General features: G+C 41.4%; 1 protein-coding gene across 1 annotated transcript in view; it reads left to right on the top strand.

Annotated features, from left to right (window-relative positions):
- The window catches only part of SAXO2 (stabilizer of axonemal microtubules 2), a 33,223-nt gene extending 14,238 nt beyond the window's left edge, over positions 1–18,985 (top strand). Inside the window, exons 2-4 of the mRNA XM_077473223.1 lie at positions 9,647–9,826; positions 12,362–12,564; positions 16,969–18,985. Coding sequence (XP_077329349.1) covers positions 9,647–9,826; positions 12,362–12,564; positions 16,969–17,963 — 1,378 coding nt within the window. The 3' untranslated portion in view covers positions 17,964–18,985. The remainder of the gene's footprint in view (positions 1–9,646; positions 9,827–12,361; positions 12,565–16,968) is intronic.
- The last annotated feature ends 6,768 nt before the right edge of the window (positions 18,986–25,753 follow it).

A 25,753-nucleotide genomic window follows, 5' to 3' on the forward strand; every position in this document is an offset into this window, starting at 1 on the left:
CCCGTTTACGTCATCATGTTCAAACCGAACGGACTGTTGAACGGATATAGTCCGTTCGTGTGTGGCCACGTCCTACGCCGAAAGTCCGTCGGGAATACCGTCAGACCTAGTCCGTTGAAAAGTCTGGTCATGTGTACGCGGCATTACTCTACCAAAATGTGAAATTTGAAGGTCCTATGTAGGTTAATGAAAAAGTTATGCTCACTTTTGCATTACTTTTAGTACAGCCCCCATGTACATATATGACTTTTTAAACTAATATTAAGAATATACCTAAAAATCTGAAATGTATATTGTAATAAAATTAAAGCATTCTTTGTAATTATCTGTGTTTATTGTTGTGTTGTACAGCAAACGGTTATCTGCTGCTGTAAACCATTATCATGTGTGTATGCCTGTTTACTTTTGCTTTGTGTCCACAGTATAGCATCCAAATAGAGTCCTTGGTCACCAGACAAGGCAATGGTACCTAATGATTGTCTGCTATGCAAAGTTATATCACTTAAAGTGATATGGTACAGAAATATTTAGACAGACTGAAGGTGGATAATGCACCTAGACCAGGTGGCATCCACCTACCGATCCTAAAAGAGTTGAGCTCTGTCAGTTCAGTGCTATTGTTTCTAATTTTAGGGACTCGTTAATGACTGAAATAGTACCACTGGACTGGCATAGGGCCAATGTGGTGCCTCTATTTAAAAAGGGATAATGATAGACCTGTTAGTTTAACTTCTATAGTTGGGAAGATACTGGAGAGTTAAATAAAAGACCACATAGATGAGTTCTTGCTGGAAGAAAAAATAGTTTAACCAGTTCCAGGCCCACTATATATATATATATATATATATATATATATATATATATGTTATTACTTTGATGTTATATACCGTTGTTATGGCAGCAGATACATTGGGCGATCCTCTTTCACATAAAAGTGATCTGGTGGCAGATTCGCCACGGGATCACTTTTATAAGCAGCGGATGAGTTGCCCCCCCCACTCCGATTCCCGGTTGTTTCCGTGCTTACCAAAGAGCTCGGTAAAGGTGGAAACGATCCGATCAAGATAGCCGCCACTTGACTCTATGCCCTTGGAGGACCGGATTGATCTCTGACGTTACTTTCACCTAAACAATTTTTTTTTTTTTGTAAATGTAAAATGACTTTTTTTTTTTTTTTTTTCTTTTAAGTGTAAATGTGAGATCTGAGGTCTTTTTGACCCCAGATCTTGCAATAAAGAGGACCTGTCATGCTTATTTCTATTACAGGGGGTGTTTACAATCCTTGTAATATGAATAAAAGTGACAAAAAAAAAATACAAAATGAAAGGGACAGTGCAAAAATAAAAAGTAAAATAAATAAGAAAAAGGAAAAAAATGTAAAGCACCCTGTGCCACATAGAAGCAAACACACATGTAAGTCGTGCTCACCTGTGTAAATAGTGTTCAAACAGAGCACATAGAGAACAACTGTTTTTTTTTTTTGTGCCCTTGCAGAGCGCACAGAGAAAAACTGAGGTCTCTGCACCATGGTGTGAATGACGCCTTGTTTACCCAATCCTCCACTCCTCCCCACAGCTAGACCATTCTTCCCCTAGACAAAACAAGCAAATACCCTTGCAGTGCGGGCACAGCCTTACTATAAGGGATTTTTTTTTTTATATGCCCAGAATTGGGCTTTAAATCAGTGAGCTTGTAAAAAGATCATGTACTATCTAAAAATATTTTTTAGTAGACCTATAAAACATAGATGGCAAAAATAAATTTATGTGTATCTAGAGGCTTCTGCGCTCTATGGAAAAAAATAGAAGAGAGCGAGAATAGCAAATGAACAAAGCAGCAGTCACTAAATGAGTTGTCTCTCACTAATGAAAATAAATAGAGAAAAAAATGTGATGCGCTAATTTAAAAATATTCAATAGCCACAATAAAACCAGTAATGTGCAATTATAAAACTATATAAAGTGCAACCATGCATGAATATATCAGAAAGTGACTCTGTGCATATATAACAATAAACTAAGGTAAAACTGCAATAGACCATAAAGTGATTACCTAGTGCATAAACCGTAAGGTGACTCTATGTGCAAAAAAACACAAATTTAACATACATATCAAAGATCATATATAAAATGTGTGAACGTAATTAAACGTGTAAGGAATGGAGCCAAAAATTAAATAAACAAAGAAAATTAAACAGATTCTTAATCCAAGTGCCAATCGTGATTCATAATGAGATGTCCCATACACATTCAAATCAAATCGTGCAATTCGGTAAACACACTGAATTAAACGTGCAACGTGCTGGGCAGCCAATCCATCCGTGATGTTCCGTGCAGATAGTGTTATTGCTATGCAATTACCTCACTGCTGTGGGTACACAGCAAAATTAGTAATGGACACCAAGATAGCCAGGGATGATTGCAGGGATGGCTGTGTAACAAACTCTTTAGGAGACTTCTCTAGCTTCCTCATGGATGGTGGATAAACTCAGGGGAATAGACCAGAGAAAACCGCCATAGTGTAGTAATTTAAAATGTATCAATTTTATTACAAGAATTAAAAACTACTCACAAGTGAAGCAGAGGTATACACATTTGACAGACAGCAGAAAAAAAACGGATATGGACGTCACTTCCGGGTTCCTACGCGTTACGTCGTCAAGACTTCAACTGGGATCCCAGTTGAAGTCTTGACGACGTAACGCGTAGGAACCCGGAAGTGATGTCCATATCCGTTTTTTTTCTGCTGTCTGTCAAATGTGTATACCTCTGCTTCACTTGTGAGTAGTTTTTAATTCTTGTAATAAAATTGATACATTTGATACTCCCCCCCTCCCCCCCCCCGCCTCCCCCCCGCTGTCTGGAGCTCTGCTTTAAGTTATATGGTTTTCTGTATGTGTTTGTACTTTTGCAGTACATAAACATAAGTATGTATGTATGTTGTGTTGCAAGGTATAATATACCTTTAGTCTTTAGTTTGTATAATGTTGCATGTCATGAATATGAACTTTTCATAAATACTGTGGTCAGCACAGTGGCTTGTGTGGGTTTCCTCCGGGTGCTCTGGTTTCTTCACATACTCGAAAGACATGCTTGGCTCCTGTCTAAATTGGCCCAAGTATGTGTATGTATGAATGTGAGGTAGGGATCTTAAGGTCCTTGAATTCAGGACCTGATATGAAAGTACAATATTTGTAAATTGTCCACATCATATACCTACAATAATAAAATAAACATCTAAGCATCATACCATTATTGTCCACAAGAGGTCAGTAGAAACTGTGATTTGCACAATGCACTTGCTTTGTCCATTGCTGCTAATCACAACCAGTCAGTATTGAAAGTTCAACATACCAAATGATATAGAATACAAAGCTCAGTGCTTACTTTTTCTTATGGTCTATAATCATTAACTGGCACAGCTCTCAACTGTCCCTTTATTGGACGAGAAGGCCAACATCAGCGCCTGACCTCACTAATGCTTCTCTGGAAGAATGGTCAAACTTTCCCATAGACACACTCTAATGCCGCGTACACAGGACCGGACTTTCCGGCAGAAAAGGTCAAACGGAATAATTTCATCGACTATTCTGATCGTATGTGGGCTTCATCTGACTTTTTTTTCCAAAAATTCTGACAGACCTAGAAAGAGAACATGTTTTAAATCTTTGGACAGAATCAATTCCTATTGGGAAAACTGTTCATCTGTATGCTATTCCAATGGACCAAAAACAACGCAAGGGCAGCTATTGGCTATTGAACTTCTTTTTTCTAGTCCCGTTGTACGTCATCACGAACTAAACAAATGGACTTTGGTGGGTTCGTGTGTATGCAAGTCCGTTTCAGCGGAACTCCGTCGGAACTTAGTCGGAAAGACCGTCAGAGGTTATTCTGACGGAAAAAACGATTGTGTGTACACGGCATTAGAGTGGTTGTACACCCTGTACAACCACTTTTACCTACAGGTAAGCCTATATTAAGGTGTACCTGTAGGTACTTGAAATATCGCCTAAGGAGGTATTAGGATTATATCTCCTTAGAAGATATTTACTAAAATGATGAGCGGCAATGACCACGACGCATGCGCACTTTAGAAAGGACACATAGTAGCCCATTATGCTTTACCTTTGCATGGAAATAAAGGGGAAGTAAAACCCATCAAGATTTACTTCCTCTTTAACCATTTCAATACCAGGCACTTACCCCTCTTCCTGCCCAAGCCAATTTTCAGCTTTCAGCGCTGTCGCTGTGTAAATGACAATTGCGCAGTCATGCTACACTGTACCCAAACAACATTTTTATCATTTTGTTCCCACAAATAGAGCTTTCTTTTGGTGGTATTTAATCACCTCTGTGGTTTTTATTTTTTTCTAAGCAAATAAAAAAAGACCGAAATTTTTAAATAAAAAAAGGTTCTCTTTTGTTTCTGTTTTAACATTTTGTAAATAAGTACATTTTCTCCTTCCCTGATGGGAACTGATAAGGCGGAACTGACGGGCACTGATAAGGCAGCACTAATGAGATGGCACCAATGAGGTGGCACTGACGGGCACTGATAGGCGGCAATGATATGCAGCACTGATGGGCACTCATGGGTGGCACTGGTGGACACTGATGAGCACTGATAGGCGACACTGATGGGCACTGAAAGGCTGCATTGATGGGTACTTATGGGTGGCATTGATAGGTGGCACTGATGGGCACTGATTGGTGGCACTGATATGTGGCAATAATAGATGGCACTGATAGGTATCATTGATGGCACTGGTAGGCATTGCTGATGGGCACTGATTGGCATCTGCCTGGGCACTGATTGCCATCTGCCTGGTGGTCCAGGGTGGCATACTTTTGGGGTACCTTTACCTCAGATCGCCACGATGCAGGCCCCCACGGGCGCCTTCCGGCAGTTATCTTACTGGACATCATATGACACCCAGTCAGGATACCTGAACCACTATCCGGCCATTATTCTGCTATAGGCCAGACAAGAAGTGGTTAAACCTTGTGGACAGTCTTCCCAGAAGAGTTGAAGAGTTGAAGCTGTTATAGCTGCAAAGTGTGCACCAACTCAATAATGAACCCTACGGACTAAGACTGGGATGCCTCTAAAGTTCATATGCGTGTAAAGGCAGGCTTTTGGTAATATAGTGTGTGTGTGTGTATGTATATATATATATATATATATATATATATCTATATATATATATATAACACAGTGTATATAAGAAGTCTACTCACCCCAGTTAAAATGTCAGGTTTCTGTGATGTAAAAAAATGAGACAAAGATAAATCATTTCATAATTTTTTCCACCATTAATGTGACCTATAAACTGTACAACAATTGGAACCCGGAAGTGACGTCCATATCCGTTTTTTTTCTGCTGTCTGTCAAATGTGTATACCTCTGCTTCACTTGTGAGTAGTTTTTAATTCTTGTAATAAAATTGATACATTTGATACTCCCCCCCTCCCCCCCCCCCCCGCCTCCCCCCCGCTGTCTGGAGCTCTGCTTTAAGTTATATGGTTTTCTGTATGTGTTTGTACTTTTGCAGTGTGGCTTTTTGTGATCTGTTAGCGTGCTTCACTTCAGACAGCTTCTATTTATGTGATTTCTTGATTCAACAGGTCTGGCAGTAATCGGCCCTGGGTGTGGCAAGTGAAATTTAACTCAACTTTCCAAAAAAATGTGGTTAATCACAGTTCATTCATGATCCAGCATGGGGGGGAAATTACTTTTCCACATAGGGCCAGGCAGGTTTGAACAGCTCTTTTCCCTTAATAAATGAAAAACTAATTTAAAAGCTGCATCTTGGATAAAAAATCAGGAAGGGGCAAATACTTTTTTTTTTACACAACTGTGTGTGTGTGTGTGTGTGTGTGTGTGTGTATATATATATATATATATATATATATATATATATATATATATATATATATATATATATATATATACTGTATATAGTGTGCTCATAGAGTTTGTTCCCTCTAGTACACCTAAACACCTATTGGTAGGCTCACTGGTTTCTAATTAAGTTGGCACAACTATGTGGATGACTAATGGCATTTGATAGACAAATGACTGTAATCAATAGAAGGTTCCAAAGGTACAGACTAAAGTGTATGACTTAAAGCCGAACTTCAGTCATTTTTTCATCTTTCCATCTATTAAATCTTCTGCCCTTGTTGTTTTAACTTTGGATAGTAAAACCTTTATTTTCTGCCAGCCCACTTCCCCTTTCTTGTCTGGACATTAGCCTAGGCTTATGACATCATGAACAGCTTTCTCTCTCACTCTCGTGAGAGTTTGCCAGGAAGGGAGGGGGTGAGTGAGTCATAAGAGGGCCAATGAGGTGTGCCTCTGTGTGTCTGTGTAAATCTAGGAAGTGAACAGGCAGCAGCTTCAGCTGCCCACAGTTAAAATGGTTGTGGCCAGACTCAGTGGATGGAGATTTCTGCAGCATATTTGGCAAGTACAGAATCATTACAGTATATATAAAATAATATGCAAAGTGGTTGGAGGGAAATTTCATAATGGCAAAGATGTTTTTATTACAGATTATGTGAGAAGACTGTAGTTCCTCTTTAAAGCGATATTAAAGGCTCTTTAAAAAAAAATAAAAAATAACAAACATGTTTTACTTACTTGGCCTGTGCAGTGGTTTTGCACAGAGCAGCCCCTATACTCTTCTTTTGGGGTCCCCTGCTGGTGCTCCTGGCTCCTCCTCTTCAGCCAGTGCCCCCCACTAGGAAGCTGCTTGCTCTGGAATCACTGGTGCGTGCTTGCTACCGAGACCCGCTCCATACATCCATAACACACATAGAGCTGCGGCTGTCTCAGCCAATGAGGAATGAGAGACCCAGAAAACCTCAGCTCTCATGCACATTGTTGGCTCAAGAAGGAGCTCAGGTGAGTATTAGGGGGCTTGGGGGGTGCTGTACGCAAAAGGTGTTTAGCTTTGTGCATAAAATGCATGAAGGTAAAAAAAACCTTGAGCCTTTAAAACCACTTTAATGTTCACTGCCAAAGCTCTACTGAATATATAAGCTACATAGATAAATGTAAACTGCCATAGTCAGCTAATATTCACCAGTATTTACCAGGCCAATTAATATGGTAAGTTTACACATTTTGGGTATGGGGCACACATGGATATTCCTGTCTGCCTTCCACCAGACAGTACATAGTGCCAGTCCTGATTACAGTCATATGCAGGCACCTGTGTGATTACACCCAGGGCAGGAACAATGGGTGGGCAAGAGTGGCAGCTGCCCAGGGCACAGCAGAGCAAGGGGACGGAAGATGGAAAGGGCTGTAAACCCAAGACATGCATTAACAATGTGGGAAGGGGCCCAGTTCCACATCCTTGCCCTGGGCACTCGATGAACCTGTCCTGGGACTAAGTACATCTCAACTTCGCTACATAGGAAAGTTGCAGTGACAAGTAACGTAGCAACTAAATCCGCCACTGCAACAGAACATTGCTATAAATACAGTAGATGTTAGCTATAACAGTAGACTGTGTGACTTTCAACCAGTATACATACTGCTTATTATTATTGGATGTGCAAAACTTGAATTCCCATAGATGCTATCGGCAGAGGCAAAACTAGAATCTACAGGGCCAGACTGCAACCATAAAGAGCTGTCCTGACCCCCAGCCAGGGCTCTTCCCTCTGGGTCTGGGGCCCTTTTCCAATGAGCCTGGGGCCCTTTACTCCCATTGTGGGACCCTTTATTACGGTCACGAAGTGGGACCCTTCCTGTCGTCTTGGGCCCCCCATGGTGGTGGAACACCAGGGGTCGGTCACAAGTGCGACCTTTGCGATCCTCATAGTTCCTGCACTGGTGTCAGTATTTAAAAAAAAATTTTTTTTTTTTTTTTATTTACAGCTATGACTGGATAGAGAAGGTACAGTGATTCTGTGATGAAGACATATTTATTTTGTCTCCACTAATCAGCACATGGGGGTCTTTTATGCATGATTATATTTACATCCTTTCATGCAGCAGTTTGGGTGTGCTTTACAAGCAGTCCAGTAATTCACTACCACACTGCACTTAAGAAACCATAGGTCTTTCTGACCCCTATGTTTTACTGATAATGATTCACAAATAATCCAAATGTAACCAAACAGTCCAAAACCTATTTCAAGTATATGGGTTTTTAAATTTTCCAGTGCTCTGTTTATTCATTGCAAGAATAGCAGGAAGAATACATTACATTTTTATTTTATTTTATGTAGAATTTAAGTGATGTTAAAATCCAGTAAAATCCAGCCAAGTAAATTATAATAATATAAAAGCTACTAAACCACATAAACATTGATATGCTTATAGGTGAATTACAGAAATTAATATTAATATTCTATACATAGTTATGCCTTGTACACACGGTCTGACATTCTGACCACAAAATCCGTCGTATTTTTTCAGACGAATTTTGTCCGAAACTGGTGTTGTCGGACAAAGTTGTCGGAAAATCCAATCGTTCGGAACGTGGTGACGTTCGTTGCATAAGATGGGACTACATAGAGGCTAGTAGCCAATAGCTTTGGTCTCGTAATTTGATCTGAGCATACGTGGCACTTTGTCCATCGTAATTCCCTACAAACGTTCGGAAAAAGTCTGATCGGATATTTTGTTGGAAAATTTTAGATCCTGCTCTCAAATTTTTTCCGTCTGAATTTCTGATGGAAAAAGTCCGATAGAGCCCACACGTGATCGGAGTTTCTGACAATATAATCCGATCTGACCTTTTCCGTCTGAATTTCCGACCGTGTGTACAGGTCATTGTACACAGCTTAGCTTGGACCAAGTAACTGCATATGACAATATATCATACCTGGCTGAGGCCCCTAGAAGCTGGAAATCACTGAAGTACACATCGCTACTCCAGTGATTTCCATTTGCTTCAGGGTCCTGCGCTGATTGGCTGCCCTGCTACTTGTGAACACAGGAATTGCCCATTTGTCAGTGGTGCAATTAAGGGGATGCTTTGTATTTTCTGAATGGATTAAAATCATTCTCTGATTGGAAAAGTGGAGAGGTGAGGTGGTGACGTCACATTCTACACTCCTTCCACCCTGTGTTCAGAATGTAGCAGGCAGATGCTTGGCATGGGACCTGGAAGCAAGTTAAAACCACTGAAGTAGCAATGCCCAGGGGCTTTGGCCAGGTATGGCACATGTCTAGTTATATTGGTCCAAGCTGGATCAATGTAACTATGTATAAAATATCCCTATCTGGAATTAATCTTTAAGGCTGGATTTACACTGTTTTGCAGAGCGGCTCACAGCAGGGGTCTGATACATCCCTGTTCACCTTTTCAGGTCCGATTTTGTTCTGAATTTTTGTCTGAATTCAAACCTGAAACAGACCAGAAGATGCACAGGACTCCTGTGCAATTTGCTCCGCAGCCGTCCTGTAGCTGCTTGAACCGGCTCCGTAGAGAGCCGTTCACAGTCTCCTGACATGCAAATTGGATGCGGAGAAAAACACATCCAGTTTGCAATAGTGTGAACCCAGCCTACACCATCTATAGGGCTAACTTCTATGGTGTGCTGTCCTGGCCCATTTATCATATAAGGTTTTAAAGTAATTTGTGGTCACAATGCTCTTAATCATTTAATCTGTTTGTTTCCTGCAGGCGTCACCGCTGCCCACATATTCCTACAAAGATTTTTGACAAATCTGGACAACCTTGTCTACTGACTGAATATGTGGAGAAATACCCTCAGTATGATAATGTACAACCACCAAATAGCATGAAACCAACGCATGTGTACCAAGGCAACCGTGGAAAAATGGAAGGAGTAACAACATTTAAGTAATGTTTTTGAATGCTTTATTTGGAATTTTTTAAGAATAATGCAGCCATCACCATTAAAGCCCAACTCCAGGCACAACAAAAAAATAGCCCCTTCACTGGTTAAATGCTTTTGTTATGTCTAAGGGTGACGGAATAAGGTATAATCTTATTTTGCACTCCAGTAGGTTCCATCCAGCAGTGTGGCTGGGTCACTGCAACCTCCCCTCTTAGCCACTCTCAGCCGCGGTCGCATGCTTTCACCTTCAGGTACAGTACAGTGTTAATAGCCCTGTGACACCAAGGGACTGACTATTGCTTGGAGCTTTAGGGAGAAGAAGAGCGCTCTGGAGTGGGGGATATTACTGCCTCTTTATCTACCCCTCCACATAAAGAGTATATAACCCTTGCAGTTTGGGGGCCTACTGCGAAGGTAGATATTATATAATTTCCAGAGTTGGGTTTTAATCATGTGAACATTAAATTGTGTGTTGATTCTTTTAGACTGTGGTTCTCCAGTGTTTTTAAACAAAGGGTCAGTTTACTGATCTTCAGACTTTACGGGGGCTGAACTGTGGCCAGTGGGAGTAGACAATATCTCAGTCTTGGTGGTCAGTGAGAGTAAAAAAAAACTTTGACACCTGTGGTTAGTAGGAGGAGGAATATTAGTGGGAGGAATAGCGCCCCACCATTGGTATTAGTGGAGGACTAGTGCCTCATCATTGGCATTAATGGGAGTAATAGCATCCCATCATTGGTGTCAGTGTGAGGAAAGGGCCTCATATCAGTGGGAGAAATACATTTCTAAGGGCTGGATAAAGGCAAGCAAAGGGCCACATCTGGCCTATGGGCCACAGTTTGGAGACCACTGTTTTAGACAACAGTCAAAGGGAGTACGATAATGTCTTAGTTTGTTCAAATCAGTATTTCTTTGCTAAGAAGATAGATCTGAAGAGGGACACTTGCTCATCTTTTCTGGATTTAAAACTGGCTTCTTAACACACTTAAAGTGGTTGTAAACCTCAGACATGAAATATGAAGAAATTATATCCCTCTATGGTGTGTCTCTATTAAGAGCACTAAGTGTCATTTCTGTTTGCTGCTTTGTTCCTCTGTTATCACTAAGAATCACTTCAGACAAATTTTCTTGACACCAAAAGACCTCCAGCTGATCAACAACCCCAGCTCTGTTTCTGTGTACTGTGTGGAGGGGGGGTCGTCTCTTCCTTCCAATCAGCTTACAGAGCTCTCCTCACTGAGCTCTGCAGTGTGTAATTTTAGCTCTCCGTCCCCTGTTTTCTGAACTCTCAGAAAAGCTTTACAAATTCATCACTTTAAGCAGATGTGGAAAAGAGAAGACTGTAGCTAGACTGAGTTTGTTTCATCACTGTGCATTATCTGATGCCAGTCATGTAAGGGTTTACAACCACTTTAAAGGAAAGCTCCACTGAGAAGAATATTGCAGCCATTGCTGACCACCTTTGGGAAATGCTAGTTGCCTGACTGTCATATTGATACTTTGGCCTAGTTTCTTTCTGTGCAAATGACCTGGAACAAGCATGCAGTTCAGGAAAGTCAAAGTGAAGCCAGGACCCCTGATCTACATATTTGTTCCATGCCTGTGACTCAACATTATCAGAAGGGGAGCTCTGCAATAGCACACTTTATACTTAAAGCTGAACTCCAGGCACATATAAATGATGCACCTCTAGATACATTAATGCATTCTTATGTGTATTTTTAAATGCAATCAGTGTAACTACAGTACCTTAGTTTGAGTTGCAATCCACTGTATAGTAGAACTCAGATTGGGGAAAGAGGAAGCAGTAGAAGGAGCCAATCAGTTGTGCTGCACTGCAAGGAGTGACTAATGGATGAGATGATCGGTGTGCTACTTCTCCTTTTACAGTCCAGTCACAGGCTGGAGAAGGGACAAGGCCTGTTTGTGTTACTTAAATGCAGAAACATTTGGTTTTCTGCTTTGCCAGGGCTGGGCTGTGTCCCAGAGCTGTGTAAATCTCAGGATAGGTTGAACAATAATTCAAGTCCATTGGCAGGAAAAATGACTCATAAATGTAATTAATTTTATCTGTTGAAGTTAGCTGTTTGCCTGGAGTTAGGCTTCACATTAGCTATAGACAATAGACTGCAGCAGAATGTGTAATTAATAATGTTATACTACACAGTGGTGTAGTATAGCATTACTGGCTCCAAACATCTAAGCTGACCAGTATCAAAAATCCATCAAGGGGCTCCATAGATGTATGAAGGTCCTCATAGATATTCAAAATGTCACCTATTCTTCCTAAAATCTGCTGATATCAAGGATAAGGTGATGGGGGGAGGGTTAATTGGCATGTATCTAAATACAGTTTGTGAATTTAATGACAAAAAAATGCATTTTACCGTAGATACGGTATAGAAAGATAGCAAGAAGTATAACAGAATAATAGTACAATAGGAATCCTTTAGGTGTAATTTCAAATAGACAATATAGTAATTTTGAATCACTTGATTTCTGAAGTACGTTTTGTATTAAACATATGTATGTTTCAGGTCAGATTATATCCCGTATGATGTATCAAACCGCCCCGTACGTCCTCATCAAGAATATGAACCAAAGCCAGGACATATTGAACTTGGGACAACCTATAACCGAGATTTTAATGCTCATAAAATAGAACCAGTGGGACCTGCACGACCGATAGAAAACAGACAAATTAACATGGGAAAGTTTGACACAAACCCTACTTATAAAGGTAAGTTAATCAACCTGGGGTTATTTACAGTTTCAGGCTATCTCTATATGCATCAAAGTTTGCCTGGTTCAGGATCAGCTGAATTTCAGGGCATGTATGGGTAGGTTGGTTGTACAGAAGTCGATCTACTGATTGGATGTTCCCTACTTAATAAGTGCTACAGGCTATAACCCGCAGTGCTGATTAGTGTATTCTGACAGTGGGGAAGTCCCTCCGCTGTCCAAATGCAATATCTCAGGGGGGAGGATTCTCCTATCCACATCGAGTGTGTGGATGGGGGAATCAAGTCACTTTTTTGTTCAGCCCACTGGTTGAGTGAAAAAAATGACTCTATGGGCTGCTTAAGACTCCAGTGTTTACTATGGAAATGGTTCACATCAATGCATGGCAGTTTAATGTGGCTTAGGGGTAACTTTGAAAGAACACCAATTTTTTATTGTTCATGCTTGAGAGATGCCATAAGGTTGCTGTGGGGTTACAGATTAGTACAAAAAAAATTATTATGACATCACATATCTGGATGTGTAAATATTTTTACCTTTACATTTAGCTTTGCTTAAATACAGCACTATTTGGACCCCCAGACCACATTGAATACTTTTTAGCTTGTCCCCCTGACATTTATTGGAATAAAGTTGTGTCTGGACCTCTTAGCAGTGATGTGCCGCTTCGATTTCCAGTAATAGGCCTTAATCGACCCATTGAAGTAGCAGCTACAACAGATCTAAAAGCTATAAGATGGTTCCTCTTAAAAAATAAAGCTAAAGTCCTTAACTGCATAAAATTGAACAGTGGCACACTGTATAGTTTGTGATCTTATTTTTTTCCGCAGTACAAAACTTTGTCTTAAAACAAAATTAAATTACCAAAAGAGTACAGAAAAACACTTCAAAACTACATACCCACTTTCTTTGAGCCCTATCTTATTTCTACAACCCCAATCATTCCCAGGATACTAAAAATATAGACTTCAGGCCTGTGTATGGTAGGAATTGGCCAGCACCAGGACAGTACACAGGTGACAAATAGAGACCTTTTAACTTTTGCAGTTGAGGTTGATCTGCTAACATTATAACTTTTGTAGCTAAGCTCATGCTGTGGATACATTGTATGGCATCTTTACAGTGCCAGAGCATCACGCTAGGCCTCAAACTCTGAGGTAAAATGCAGGATTTTTCAAGAGAATATTTGCTTCAATTTTCACTTGACTTCCATCATCCTATCATTTGTCACTGCGTTGTAGCACTAGCCATAAAACTTGCAGAATGGGGCTGACTCCATGACCTAAAATGAGACCAACCTTAAAAGCCAGCAGTTTTCCTAGCTGTCATTAAGATGTTGGACATGGAGATCGTTTGTGGAAGAGACACTTCCCTTGGGAAGGATGTTACCGGAGAGAACAATGTGTGTGTGTGTGTGTGTGTGTGTGTGTGTGTGTTGGAGAAATCTGCTGAGGTTCAAGCAGTCCCCCTTAGGTAGCACAATGACCCTCTACCCCACTTGATGTGGCATATCCTAAGCCTCTGAAACCTCTTGTGATGCTTCCCTCCCTGTTACTAGATGCTATGGATTTTCTGGAAGACGCAGTAGGAGAATCTTGTGGCGGTGGAAGGGGGATGCAGAAAGGGAGAAATTAGTGTCTTTTGCTCCCGCTGAGTTCTGTGGTGCAGTCATGTGTTTCCACATGCTTGGGGTACCCAAACTGCTGGTACTTTTACCAGTCTTCTGTAAGCTGCCCCTAGACAAAATCCTCCTTTGCTGATGAGTGCCTATCATTCAGAACTTTCCTTCTCACCAAATGGTAGCATTTACAAACAGTCATCTACCTCATTATCTGCCTCTTCCTCATTGCTAGGGGTCACTTTACAGCAGTGGAGGCCAGTCCATTAGGGGCGTATGGGCGCCACCCCCCCATCCATGCATCCGGCCCCCTAATGTACAATGGGGGTTTTCTTTTGAAGCATGTGTTTAGAGCCAGAGGCTGACAATACCAAATTTATATTCGGTATTGTCTTCCTCATTCTCCTCCCAGTCAGGAAGCCCCTATTGGCCAGGGAGTCTTCGGACACACTTCCTGTTCCTGTTCAGCCAGGAGGAGAATGGAAAATGTCTCTCTGTGTGCTGTCGCCGGGAGAATCGGCGGGGGGGTGAGGGAATGGTGATCGTCATCCGTCTCTTACTGGGGAGGGGGTGAAACGTGTCAGATGGCATAGTCTAGTGGAAATATGTAGGCTGAGGCCACTCCCTCCTCACTGTTTATCTACATGGGCTGGTCAGGAGTAGGCAGCGATCCTTCCTACACATTTATCAGCAAAAGACAGTTATGTTCCAGCAGCTGGAGTTTACTGAAAAGCTGTGGCGGCTGGTGCTCAAAATTTGAAGTGGGGGGTTGGCACATAGCAAAGGTCTGAGCCCTTGTACACACGGTCGGACATTCCGACAACAAAATCCATCTGATTTTGTCCGACGGATTTTGTCCGAAACTGGTGTTGCATACACATGGTCGGACAAAGTTGTCGGAAAATCCAATCGTTCTTAACGTGATGACGTTATTTCGTTACGACTGGACTACGTTCAGGCTAGTAGCCAATAGCTTTGGTCTAGGAATTTGATCTGAGCACGCGTGGCACTTTGTCCAATCGGAATTATCTACAAACGATCGGACAAAGTCCGATTGGATCATGTTGTCGGAATTTTTTTTATATCCAGCTCTCAAACTGTTGGTGGGACATTCCGACGGAAAAAGTCAGATGAAGCCCACGCACGGTCGGATTATCCGACAACACGGTCCGATCGGGCATTTTCCATCGGAATGTCCGACCGTGTGTACAAGGGCTAATATTGGGCATTCTAACCCTGCTGACCACAGTTTAAAGGTCAGGCAGGGCATTTGTGCTACTTTAAACCTCACTCTGGTGTATTTCACCATAAATTTACCATAGCCATGAACCTTAAGCCCACAAGATTTGTTGCACAGCAACCGTGTGCAAATCTAAATGCATACCTAACTGGCAACACACACCATACACAATATAAATGTGAAAGCACACTATAACCCTACAAGTGTAGCTCTTTTATGTCTGTTAATATTTATATGAGAATTATGTTGTATTCTCATTCCGGAAGTTATTATGTGACCACTTGTCACCCTAATCCAATCATCATTGTGGCAAAAATTGTGTCAAGACAGATAGTGATTTTCAAAGAACATGGTCAAAGGTTTGAAAGTTTGCAAAAACTTACAGAGGGTGGGAGGTGGAACAGGTCTGAAGGAGGCAGATTTCCATACTCCCCTGAATGCCAGAGGTGGCCCTGCCTTCTGCCTACCTTGGATTAACATCATTGCATTATGTTTAGGGATGGGTGTTCCATTTTGATTCAGATGGCCTTTGTTACAGCTCTAAGGAACTAATTGTTCTCTCTGTTCAAAATTGGTAGTGAAATAATACGTGGTGACACAACCAACTTGATGAAATTAACTTTGCATCAGAAACCCCCCAACACATCAGAGGCCCACCTAATATTTCAAAGTCCCCCATCACATCAGAGTCCTTCTATCCCATGAGAGGCCCCTCTATACATTAAACTCCCCCATCACACCATAGTCTCCTCTCCACCATTACAGCATCCTTTCATCACATCATAGCCCCCCATCACAGAGGCCCCTCAATCATATAGTCCCCCCATCACCCAGAGTCCCCCAGTTGCACAGTTCTCCATCACAGAGCTCACCAATCACATAGTTCCCCATCATAGGCACTCCCAATAACACAGTCCTCTCTTCACAGCAAAGCACTACTTATTGGCTTCGGCAATGCATCAGAAGGTGGGAGGTGGAGCAGGTCTGGAGGAGGCAAACTTGCGTCTTCTCCTGAATGCTGGGGGGCAGCCCTACCTGCCGCCTCCCTTTGTTGCCATGGTGCGGGCGAGCCAGCCACCAAAGTCATATCAAGAAATGACATGCTTATCCTGCCCTAGAGCTTCATTAGCTTTTATGGCGCTGGCGACTGGCCTGCCTGCACCATTGCAAGCCATGATGCTAATCCAGGACAAACTGGGTACTGTACTTATGGTACCCCAGGGGAACTCAATAATACCACAGTTGAGAAATACTGTTATATAAGGAACTTGATTCCACATAGCAGACAGGTAGTTGATGGGCTTCAGAAACATAGGTCAGAGGGATGATGCGACCTAGGGAATCTTAAATCTATTTGCCAACTTATTGTATTATTTCCTTAAATTTCACTTGAATGCAACTCTTTTCAGCTACTAATATAGCAGTATATGCAAATAATATGCTATAATTCAGTGAGCAAAGCATACAGGTGTGCAGTGTTTCTTTACTTGGGTTCATAAAGTGACTATCTTTAATAAAAAGTATCATGTTTTAACTTTTTTAAGATGACTACAGAGCATGGGATATCAGTAAAAGAGAACTTGCTAAACAGGAACATACCTACCAACCTCCTACTGTTAAATTTGGAAATTCAACTACATTCCAAGATGATTTTTTTGCAAAGGAAATAATGCCAAGAGAAAGTTTCAAGCCTCCTGGTATAGCAAAACGCAATAGCATCCCTTTTGATGGCACCACAAACCATCGTACTTCATTTGTTCCCCATGAAATTTCGCCAAGGCATCAAAGACCAAAACAAGAATATAAACCCAGTAGTCAACCATTTGATGATCTCACTACTCATCGCATCAATTTCAAGGGAACACTTGGAGAGATAACAAAAAGTTGCAAACCTGATTATAGTAAAGTTGGTAGCAATGCTCGATTTCAAGGCAGCACTGAATTCCGTGATAGTTTTCAGCCTTGGTCAGTAGCTCCAACTCAAGTTCAGAAATCTTATGAATATATTCCACCTACTACGCACATGGAGATGGACACTACAAATCATCTGGCTTATGTGCCACACCACCTCAGTTATGTTGCCCCAATTCGTCCAGTCTCCCATGGAAGAAGGAGCAACGTGCCCTTTCAGGGAAGTTCTACAATGAAAGAAGATTTTCAACCTTGGGAAAGTAAGCGTCAAGAAATGATCAAGCGAGATCATGAAATTCCAAAGGCTGTAGGAAAATTTGATGACCTGACAACTTTCAAATCACATTACCTACCCCATGAGATACATCCTACTCAGAGTTTCAAGCCTACAAATGCAGCTCTGCACAGTTCTGCTCCATTCCAAAGTGGCACCATGTATCGTTCTGATTATACACCCAAGAAAAATGAAGTCTGCCCTGCAAACTACCAATCTCCTCCAGGTTATGCCTTTGAAAGCGTTGACAGCCGAGGCCACAAGATGTTCAGAAAAATCCTTACTCCTGAAGTGAATTCATTTTTGCACAAAAATGAAGATAACCTTGCTAGAGCTATTGCAGTTATCTCTTAATTCAGAACAAAACTAAGCTTATAATTTACTAAAAATCCTTCATGTTCTTACTTAGTATATGTGTGTTTTCTTCAAAAATCCATTCAACCTAATGGTAAAATTAACAATAATAAATGATTTTCTTACTGCATGTTTGAAGTAGACACAGACTTGCTGAGCTGAAACATAACATGAATCCTTAAAATAGATCTATCATTATTTAGTTAGAGGTCACCAAAAGAATAACATTGTAATTTATAGGTGAGAATAGAGGAGACTACAGATACTGAAGAGGTTAGTTCACTTTTTCAAAAATAATGAAAAGGTGAACTAACACCGTGCTCCCCATCCTTGCGGATCTCTATGTACTTACCCCTGTGGGTGATGAGCTGTCAATGCCTGTGCAGCTGGTGCAGTGGTCCAGGGGATGTGAAATGCCTACTCTACCAGATCTTCTTTCTGCAGGGCTTCTGGGACTATTTAGTGATTCTGAATGGTCAGTGCCGGCACAAAACATCACTAAACTGTCCCAGAAGATCTGCAGAAGGAAGAGGGAGAAGATCAGGGATTTCAAATCTCCGGGCCACTGGCAACTCATCATCCATGGAGGTAAGTAGAGCGGGGAACGAGCGAGGGAGGAGGGAGGTGGATGGTGTTAGTTCACGTTTTCATTTTTCTCCAAAGGTGAACTTACATTTTCTCATTTGAATAATTCTCATTTGAATAACATGCATACAGTGTGACAAATCTCAATTTAAAGGACCTATGTTACCAGGCTTTGCGCCTCTGTCGATGGCATTTCTGAGAACATTTAGAATTAATTGACCTGTGCATATGACCTGCAGTTGAACTCCAGATCTGTATTTGATCTGCTTCAAGATAGTTTTGCATTTGCATAGACTTGTATGAAAATGCAAAATTTGCCTACATCTCCTCCATGAACAAAATAAAACAAGGGTACCGCATTGCTTTGTGGGTGAACCACTGAACTGAACCAAATACAATTTTACTTTATTCTTTTGCTGATCTCCATTAAATAAAAACTAAAAACTAAACGAATAAACTAAACTAAATAATAGCTTGCAATATAAGTATTAAAGTCAAGTAACTTTTTAACTCTTTAAGAAAACATCTATACAGTATATACTATTGAAGCAACTTTATATTAGCTCACTTTCTGAGAAACATATTTTTAGATAATCTTTTTAAAATCAAATAAGTATGATATGATGATATATGTTGTGTATTGTTCACATACTAGTATGTTTTTTCTTAACCACTTTCAGACCGGACCATTTTGCTGGTAAATGACCAGAGGTCTTTTTACACTTTGGCACTGCGCTGCTTTAACTGGTAATTGCGCGGTCATGCAATGTTGTACCCAAACAAAATTTGCGTCCTTTTCTTCCCACAAATAGAGCTTTCTTTTGATGGTATTTGATTGCCTCTGCGATTTTTATTTTTTGCGATATAAACGTAAAAAGACCGCAAATTTTGAAAAAAAATGATATTTTCTACTTTTTGTTATTAGAAAAATCCAATAAACTCAATTTTAGTCATACATTTAGGCCAAAATGTATTCAGCCACATGTCTTTGGTAAAAAAAAAGTCAATAATTGTATATTTATTGGTTTGCGCAAAAGTTGTCACATCTACAAACTAAGGTACGTTTTCTGGAATTTACGCAGCTTTTAGTTTACGACTGCCTATCTCATTTCTTGAGGTGCTAAAATGGCAGGGCAGTACAAAACCCCCCAAAATGACCCCATTTTGGAAAGTAGACCCCCTAAGGAAATTGATAAGAGGCATGTTGAGCCCATTGAATATTTTATTTTTTTGCCTCAAGCGATTGAATAATGACAAAAAAAAAATTTTTTTTTTTTTTTTACACTAAGTTGTCACTAAATGATATATTGCTCACACATGCTATGGGCGTATGTGAAATGACACCCCAAAATAAATTCTGCTGCTTCTCCTGAGTATGGGGATACCACATATGTGGGACTTTTTGGGAGCCTAGCCGCGTACGGGGCCCCGAAAACCAAGCACCGCCTTCAGGCTTTCTAAGGGCGTAAATTTTTGAGTTCACTTCTCACTACCTATTACAGTTTTGAAGGCCATAAAATGCCAAGATGGCACAAAACCCCCACAAATGACCCCATTTTAGAAAGTAGACACCCCAAGCTATTTGCTGAGAGGCATGTTGAGTTCATGGAATATTTTATATTTTGCCACAAGTTGCGGGAAAATTACAAACTTTTTTTTTTTTTTTTTTTTTTTAACAAAGTTGTCACTAAATGATATATTGCTCATGCATGCCATGGGCATATGTGAAATGACACCCCAAAATAAATTCTGCTGCTTCTCCTGAGTACGGGGATACCACATATGTGGGACTTTTTGGGAGCCTAGCCGCGTACGGGGCCCCGAAAACCAAGCACCGCCTTCAGGCTTTCTAAGGGCGTAATTTTTTGATTTCACTCCTCACTACCTATTACAGTTTTGAAGGCCATAAAATGCCAAGATGGCACAAAACCCCCACAAATGACCCCATTTTAGAAAGTAGACACCCCAAGCTATTTGCTGAGAGGCATGTTGAGTCCATGGAATATTTTATATTTTGCCACAAGTTGCGGGAAAATTACAAACTTTTTTTTTTTTTTTTTTTTTTTCACAAAGTTGTCACTAAATGATATATTGCTCACGCATGCCATGGGCATATGTGAAATGACACCCCAAAATAAATTCTGCTGCTTCTCCTGAGTATGGGGATACCACATATGTGGGACTTTTTGGGAGCCTAGCCGCGTACGGGGCCCCGAAAACCAAGCACCGCCTTCAGGCTTTCTAAGGGCGTTACAGTTTTGAAGGCCATAAAATGCCAAGATGGCACAAACCCCCCCCAAATGACCCCATTTTGGAAAGTAGACACCCCTAAATTTAGGGGTACACTAGTGAGACTAGGTAATAAATGGCGGGTGCCCTGAAACTATAAAAAAATAACTAACCAACCAGCGTCACCTGTAACAGTTATATGGTGATCACTGGTGAAAGGGTTAACTAGGGGGCAATTAGGGGGCTTTATGCGGTAGTATATGGGGGTCCCTGGCGCTATAAAAAGCTGCAGCGAACCTAAATACCTACCTGCCTAACTAGCGTCACCTGTGACACTAATACAGCGATCAGAAAAACGATCGCTTATTAGGCTGGGTTCACACTGGAGCGATGCGGGAACGCCACGAATGCGCGGCGGGTTCCCGCATCGCATGCCTCCCGGCGGCAGTTCACACTGCCCTATGCGAACTGCTGGGAGTGTCAGTGAAATGTTACTGACACCCCCAGATCAGTTCGCATATCGCAGTGCGATCTGCAAACTCGGATCGCATGGTGTGAACACCCATGCGATCCGATTCTGCTGCGGGCCAAAAAAAGGGTCCCGTGCGAATTTGCGGCGGGTGCGGCGGGTGCGGTGAATGGCTGAACTCGAATCGCACAGAGATCGGATGTGATTTGCACTGCAGTGCGGTGCGAATCACATCCGTTCTCATAAACCGCTGCAATGTGAACCCAGCCTTAGTGACACTGGCGACGGGGGGTGATCACGGGGTTAAACCTTTATTGGGGGGGTTAGGGGGGTACCTTAGAACTAAAGGGGGCTAACCCTAACTGCCCTAACAGTTATTAGTCACAAATGACACCCGCCGGGTGATCAGGGGGTTAAACCTTTATTAGGTAATAAATGGCGGGTGCCCTGAAACTATAAAAAAATAACTAACCAACCAGCGTCACCTGTAACAGTTATATGGTGATCACTGGTGAAAGGGTTAACTAGGGGGCAATCAGGGGGCTTTATGCGGTAGTATATGGGGGTCCCTGGCGCTATAAAAAGCTGCGGCGAACCTAAATACCTACCTGCCTAACTAGCGTCACCTGTGACACTAATACGGCGATCAGAAAAATGATCGCTTATTAGGCTGGGTTCACACTGGAGCGATGCGGAAACGCCGCGAATCCGCGGCGGGTTCCCGCATCGCATGCCTCCCGGCGGCAGTTCACACTGCCCTATGCGAACTGCTGGGAGTGTCAGTGAAATGTTACTGACACCCCCAGATCAGTTCGCATATCGCAGTGCGATCTGCAAACTCGGATCGCATGGTGTGAACACCCATGCGATACGATTCTGCTGCGGGCCAAAAAAAGGGTCCCGTGCGAATTTGCGGCGGGTGCGGCGGGTATGGCGGGTGCGGCGAATGGCTGAACTCGAATTGCACAGAGATCGGATGTGATTTGCACTGCAGTGCGGTGCGAATCACATTCGTTCTCATAAACCGCTGCAATGTGAACCCAGCCTTAGTGACACTGGCGACGGGGGGTGATCACGGGGTTAAACCTTTATTGGGGGGGTTAGGGGGGTACATTAGAACTAAAGGGGGCTAACTCTAACTGCCCTAACAGTTATTACAGTCACAAATGACACCAATGCAAAAAAAAAAAAAAAAAAAAAAAAAAAATGACATTGGTGTCACTGTGACTGGGGGGCAGGGGTAATTGGGGGGGTGATCGGGGGGTAAAGGGGGGGTGTGAGTGTGCCTGGCATGTTCTACTGTGTGTGTGAGTGTTGGTGCAACTTACTGATCCGCTCTCCACCGTGTCGGAACGAAAAATACCGACACGGAGGAGAGAATACATCACTTCCTCTCCTGTGTTTACATTACAGGAGAGGAAGTGATGTCACCGGGGATTTCTATTCGTCGGGAGCGATCGCGAGGGGGTGGCCATGAATGAATGGCCGTCCCCTCGTCCGGGATCGCTCCCGCACGAATACCGACCGCCGCAGGCACCGGGCGGGGGCCCGATCGGGCCCCCGACCCGCGGGAGGCAAGGGACGTACATGTATGTCCTTATGCCTGCCCGTGCCATTGTACCGACGTACATCGGCGTGCGGCGGTCGGCAACTGGTTAAACACAGATACTAATTTTAAAAGAGCAGTAATGTTTAGTCATGCATACTTAAAGATAACCCATACATGTAAATCTAAAGGCTCCAGTATGACAAAACAACCTGTCTAAACAAGCACCAAATCGGTTGCTATGTGATGCACAAGCATCATAAAGTAAACCAAAAAACTTTCTTTACTTTCCATGCCTGAGCCAAATCCTCCTTCATTCATGTCTCGCACGTTCCCCTTCCCAGACACTGCAGCTCACAGTTGAGGGTATCGGTAACAAAGGCAGTGCTGTCAATCAAAAAATCAGTGGGAGGGACTAGCTATGGCCATGTGTTGATTGACAAGCTATACGCTTGTGAATCAGCAGTGACAATGCTGAAAGCCACATACCCTGCAACATTTTATAATCCTACTGTAGTTCAAGCAGGTACAGCCTACATGAGAGTGGCAACTCTGTTCTGAATTCTGGAGCAGCGCTTTGTTGCCACCCCATCATAAGAAGCTGCCTTAGGTGGAGTTTACTAGAAGCTACAACAGGTATTTGAAGGACTTTGCAGGGGCTGAGGGGTGTTAAGAGAAAACAATGCAGATGTACTTGGAATATAATTCTGCAGCACAAATTTGTTTAATGTAAGGTCATAGTTCTATTTTAAGTGTGAGCCTGTGTAACAACCACCATAAAAATCCTGCTTTCCATTTCAGTGCAAAGATAAATTAACATCTCTAGAAGAGGGTTGTATTTAAAGAGTAACTCCACTTTAGTTGAAGGAAAAAAAAACCTTTGGGGATTCAAAAATACATTGCAAGAGTTTTAACAAACTTTGTTGCAACCTGTATAATTTTTTTGTTTTGCAACTTTTTTTCTACAAAAATGGAGTTACCTTTTTAACAACTTAACTTGAAATGGCAAAGCAAGTAATTCAGCTTCTGTGTTTGGTTTTAATGATACAAATGACCTATTTTTCTTGATTATATTCTAGTAAAATTAAATTTATATCTTTCTATTCGTTTTTTTTCTGAAACGTTTGATCTTATTTTCTATAAATCTGTAAAATTAATTTGTTAGGAGTTACAAAAACAAAACTTTTGTTACTCGTATTAAAAATTACATTAATATTGAATTTCTTAAGAATATCAGCAAAGCACAAATCATATTATGTCTGTAGATTTATTGTGTCCAACAATGAAATCTTTGTGTACTAAGCTTGAACACTCCATCACTGTAGTGCATTAAAAATGAACTTTCACTAATAAAATGTCAGTTTCTTTGTCAGTATTTGCATGGTGTTTAAACATTTAATTCAAAATCTATGCTTCCAGTTTCAGAGCCGCTAAATTAGAATTAACTGTGATTGAATGGAGGAGGGAGCTCCAGACACTGACATGTTTTTATTAGAGTTGGTTATGGAGCTGTTAGTCAGTGTCAGGATCATGTAGTAGGAAATTGAGGATATTGAACTAAAGACAACGAAGTCAATGTAAAGCCTCTAATCTAGGCCAAACATAACATAACTGTCAGTGCCTTCTCCTTAGCACTGGACGGAAAAAGTACATGACCTCCAGAATAACACAACAGAGAAACTGTATTTTATTAACGGGGTGTTAAACAAAAGGAAAAGAAATTAGTTTAAAGCTGTCTGTCTAAAAATACTGCTCCATCACAGTCAGTTGTCAGGATGGAAGAAATGTTTATCCAGCAATACGAAGCAAACACTTATGAAAAAAATCTATCTTAGATTAGGTAGTTGTGTAATACAAGTGTCAAGCATATTCATATTCATTAAGGCTTGTGCAATGAGAATGCACAAATCTGTAGTAATCTAAATTAATTTCAAGCCCATCTCCATGCAATTTTTAAGTGGTTCCCCCAAAGGTTGAAATAATAAAAACGTAGTTCTGGCTGCAATACTAATTTTCAATCCAGGGCTGTCCTCCAAAGAAATCCTTTTTTTAGCCACTAGATGTCCTCAGTCTTCCTGGTTGAATGAGTACTAAAGACATTCTGGCAATGTAGGGCATCATGGACTCATCCCCCTAAGAGAACATCACCACAGCTCCATGAACTCACAAACAATAACACATTGTGTCATCACTGCATTCTGCATCATTATGGACTTCTTGGTGCCGAAGAAGAGGTGAAGAGGACCTTGTACATCATGTGCCTGGTCTGAAGATTTGTGGAAAAAGCAATTATTAAAAAGGCATAAAATACACGCTAAGGTTGGGGGTTAGCGGTTATGAAGGACAGGGGGTTGGACAAGAGTTCACTTGTAGGTTTAAAATAAATTGGTTATGAGATACCTAATTGGTTGGCTTGGATTGCTACAGTCATTGTTAAATCCATTATTAGCAAAATTCTGACTCATTGATTAATTCAGAATTCTGGAGTGTACCATCTTAGAGGTGGTGGGTGCTTTTAGGGATCAAAAGATATAATTTGAGGCACATTCTTTCCTTTAAGAACTATTGTTATTCATGTGTGATTCACCCTCCTAAAGATGAATTGGTGTGTATTTAAAAATCATCCTGTTGATGATTTCAACACCAAGACTTACTGTACAGGATGTTGGTCTTCCACCAAATACTTGGAAGAGATAGTCTTCCGCTGAAAGCTGTACTCAGCTCTTGGCTGTAGGAGCAAGCTCTCCGGGCCCTGCCTGGTCACGAACCCCTAAAAACATGTAACACTTTAATAATCCAAAAAAGGAAGGAGGAGCTGCTCATCAAAAAATCCAACTTGAATTTATTGAAGCAAAACAATGCACTGACAATCAACTTGGTGCCAAGAAAGTCCAACATGTTTTACTCCTCCAAGGTACCTAATCATAATTAAGCTCCTTTGAGGAGTGAAACACATTGGGA

This window comes from Lithobates pipiens, unplaced genomic scaffold, assembly GCF_037356315.1.
Source record: "Lithobates pipiens isolate NorthernLeopardFrog02 unplaced genomic scaffold, aLitPip1_a1.2 Scaffold_8, whole genome shotgun sequence".
NCBI lineage: Eukaryota > Metazoa > Chordata > Amphibia > Anura > Ranidae > Lithobates > Lithobates pipiens.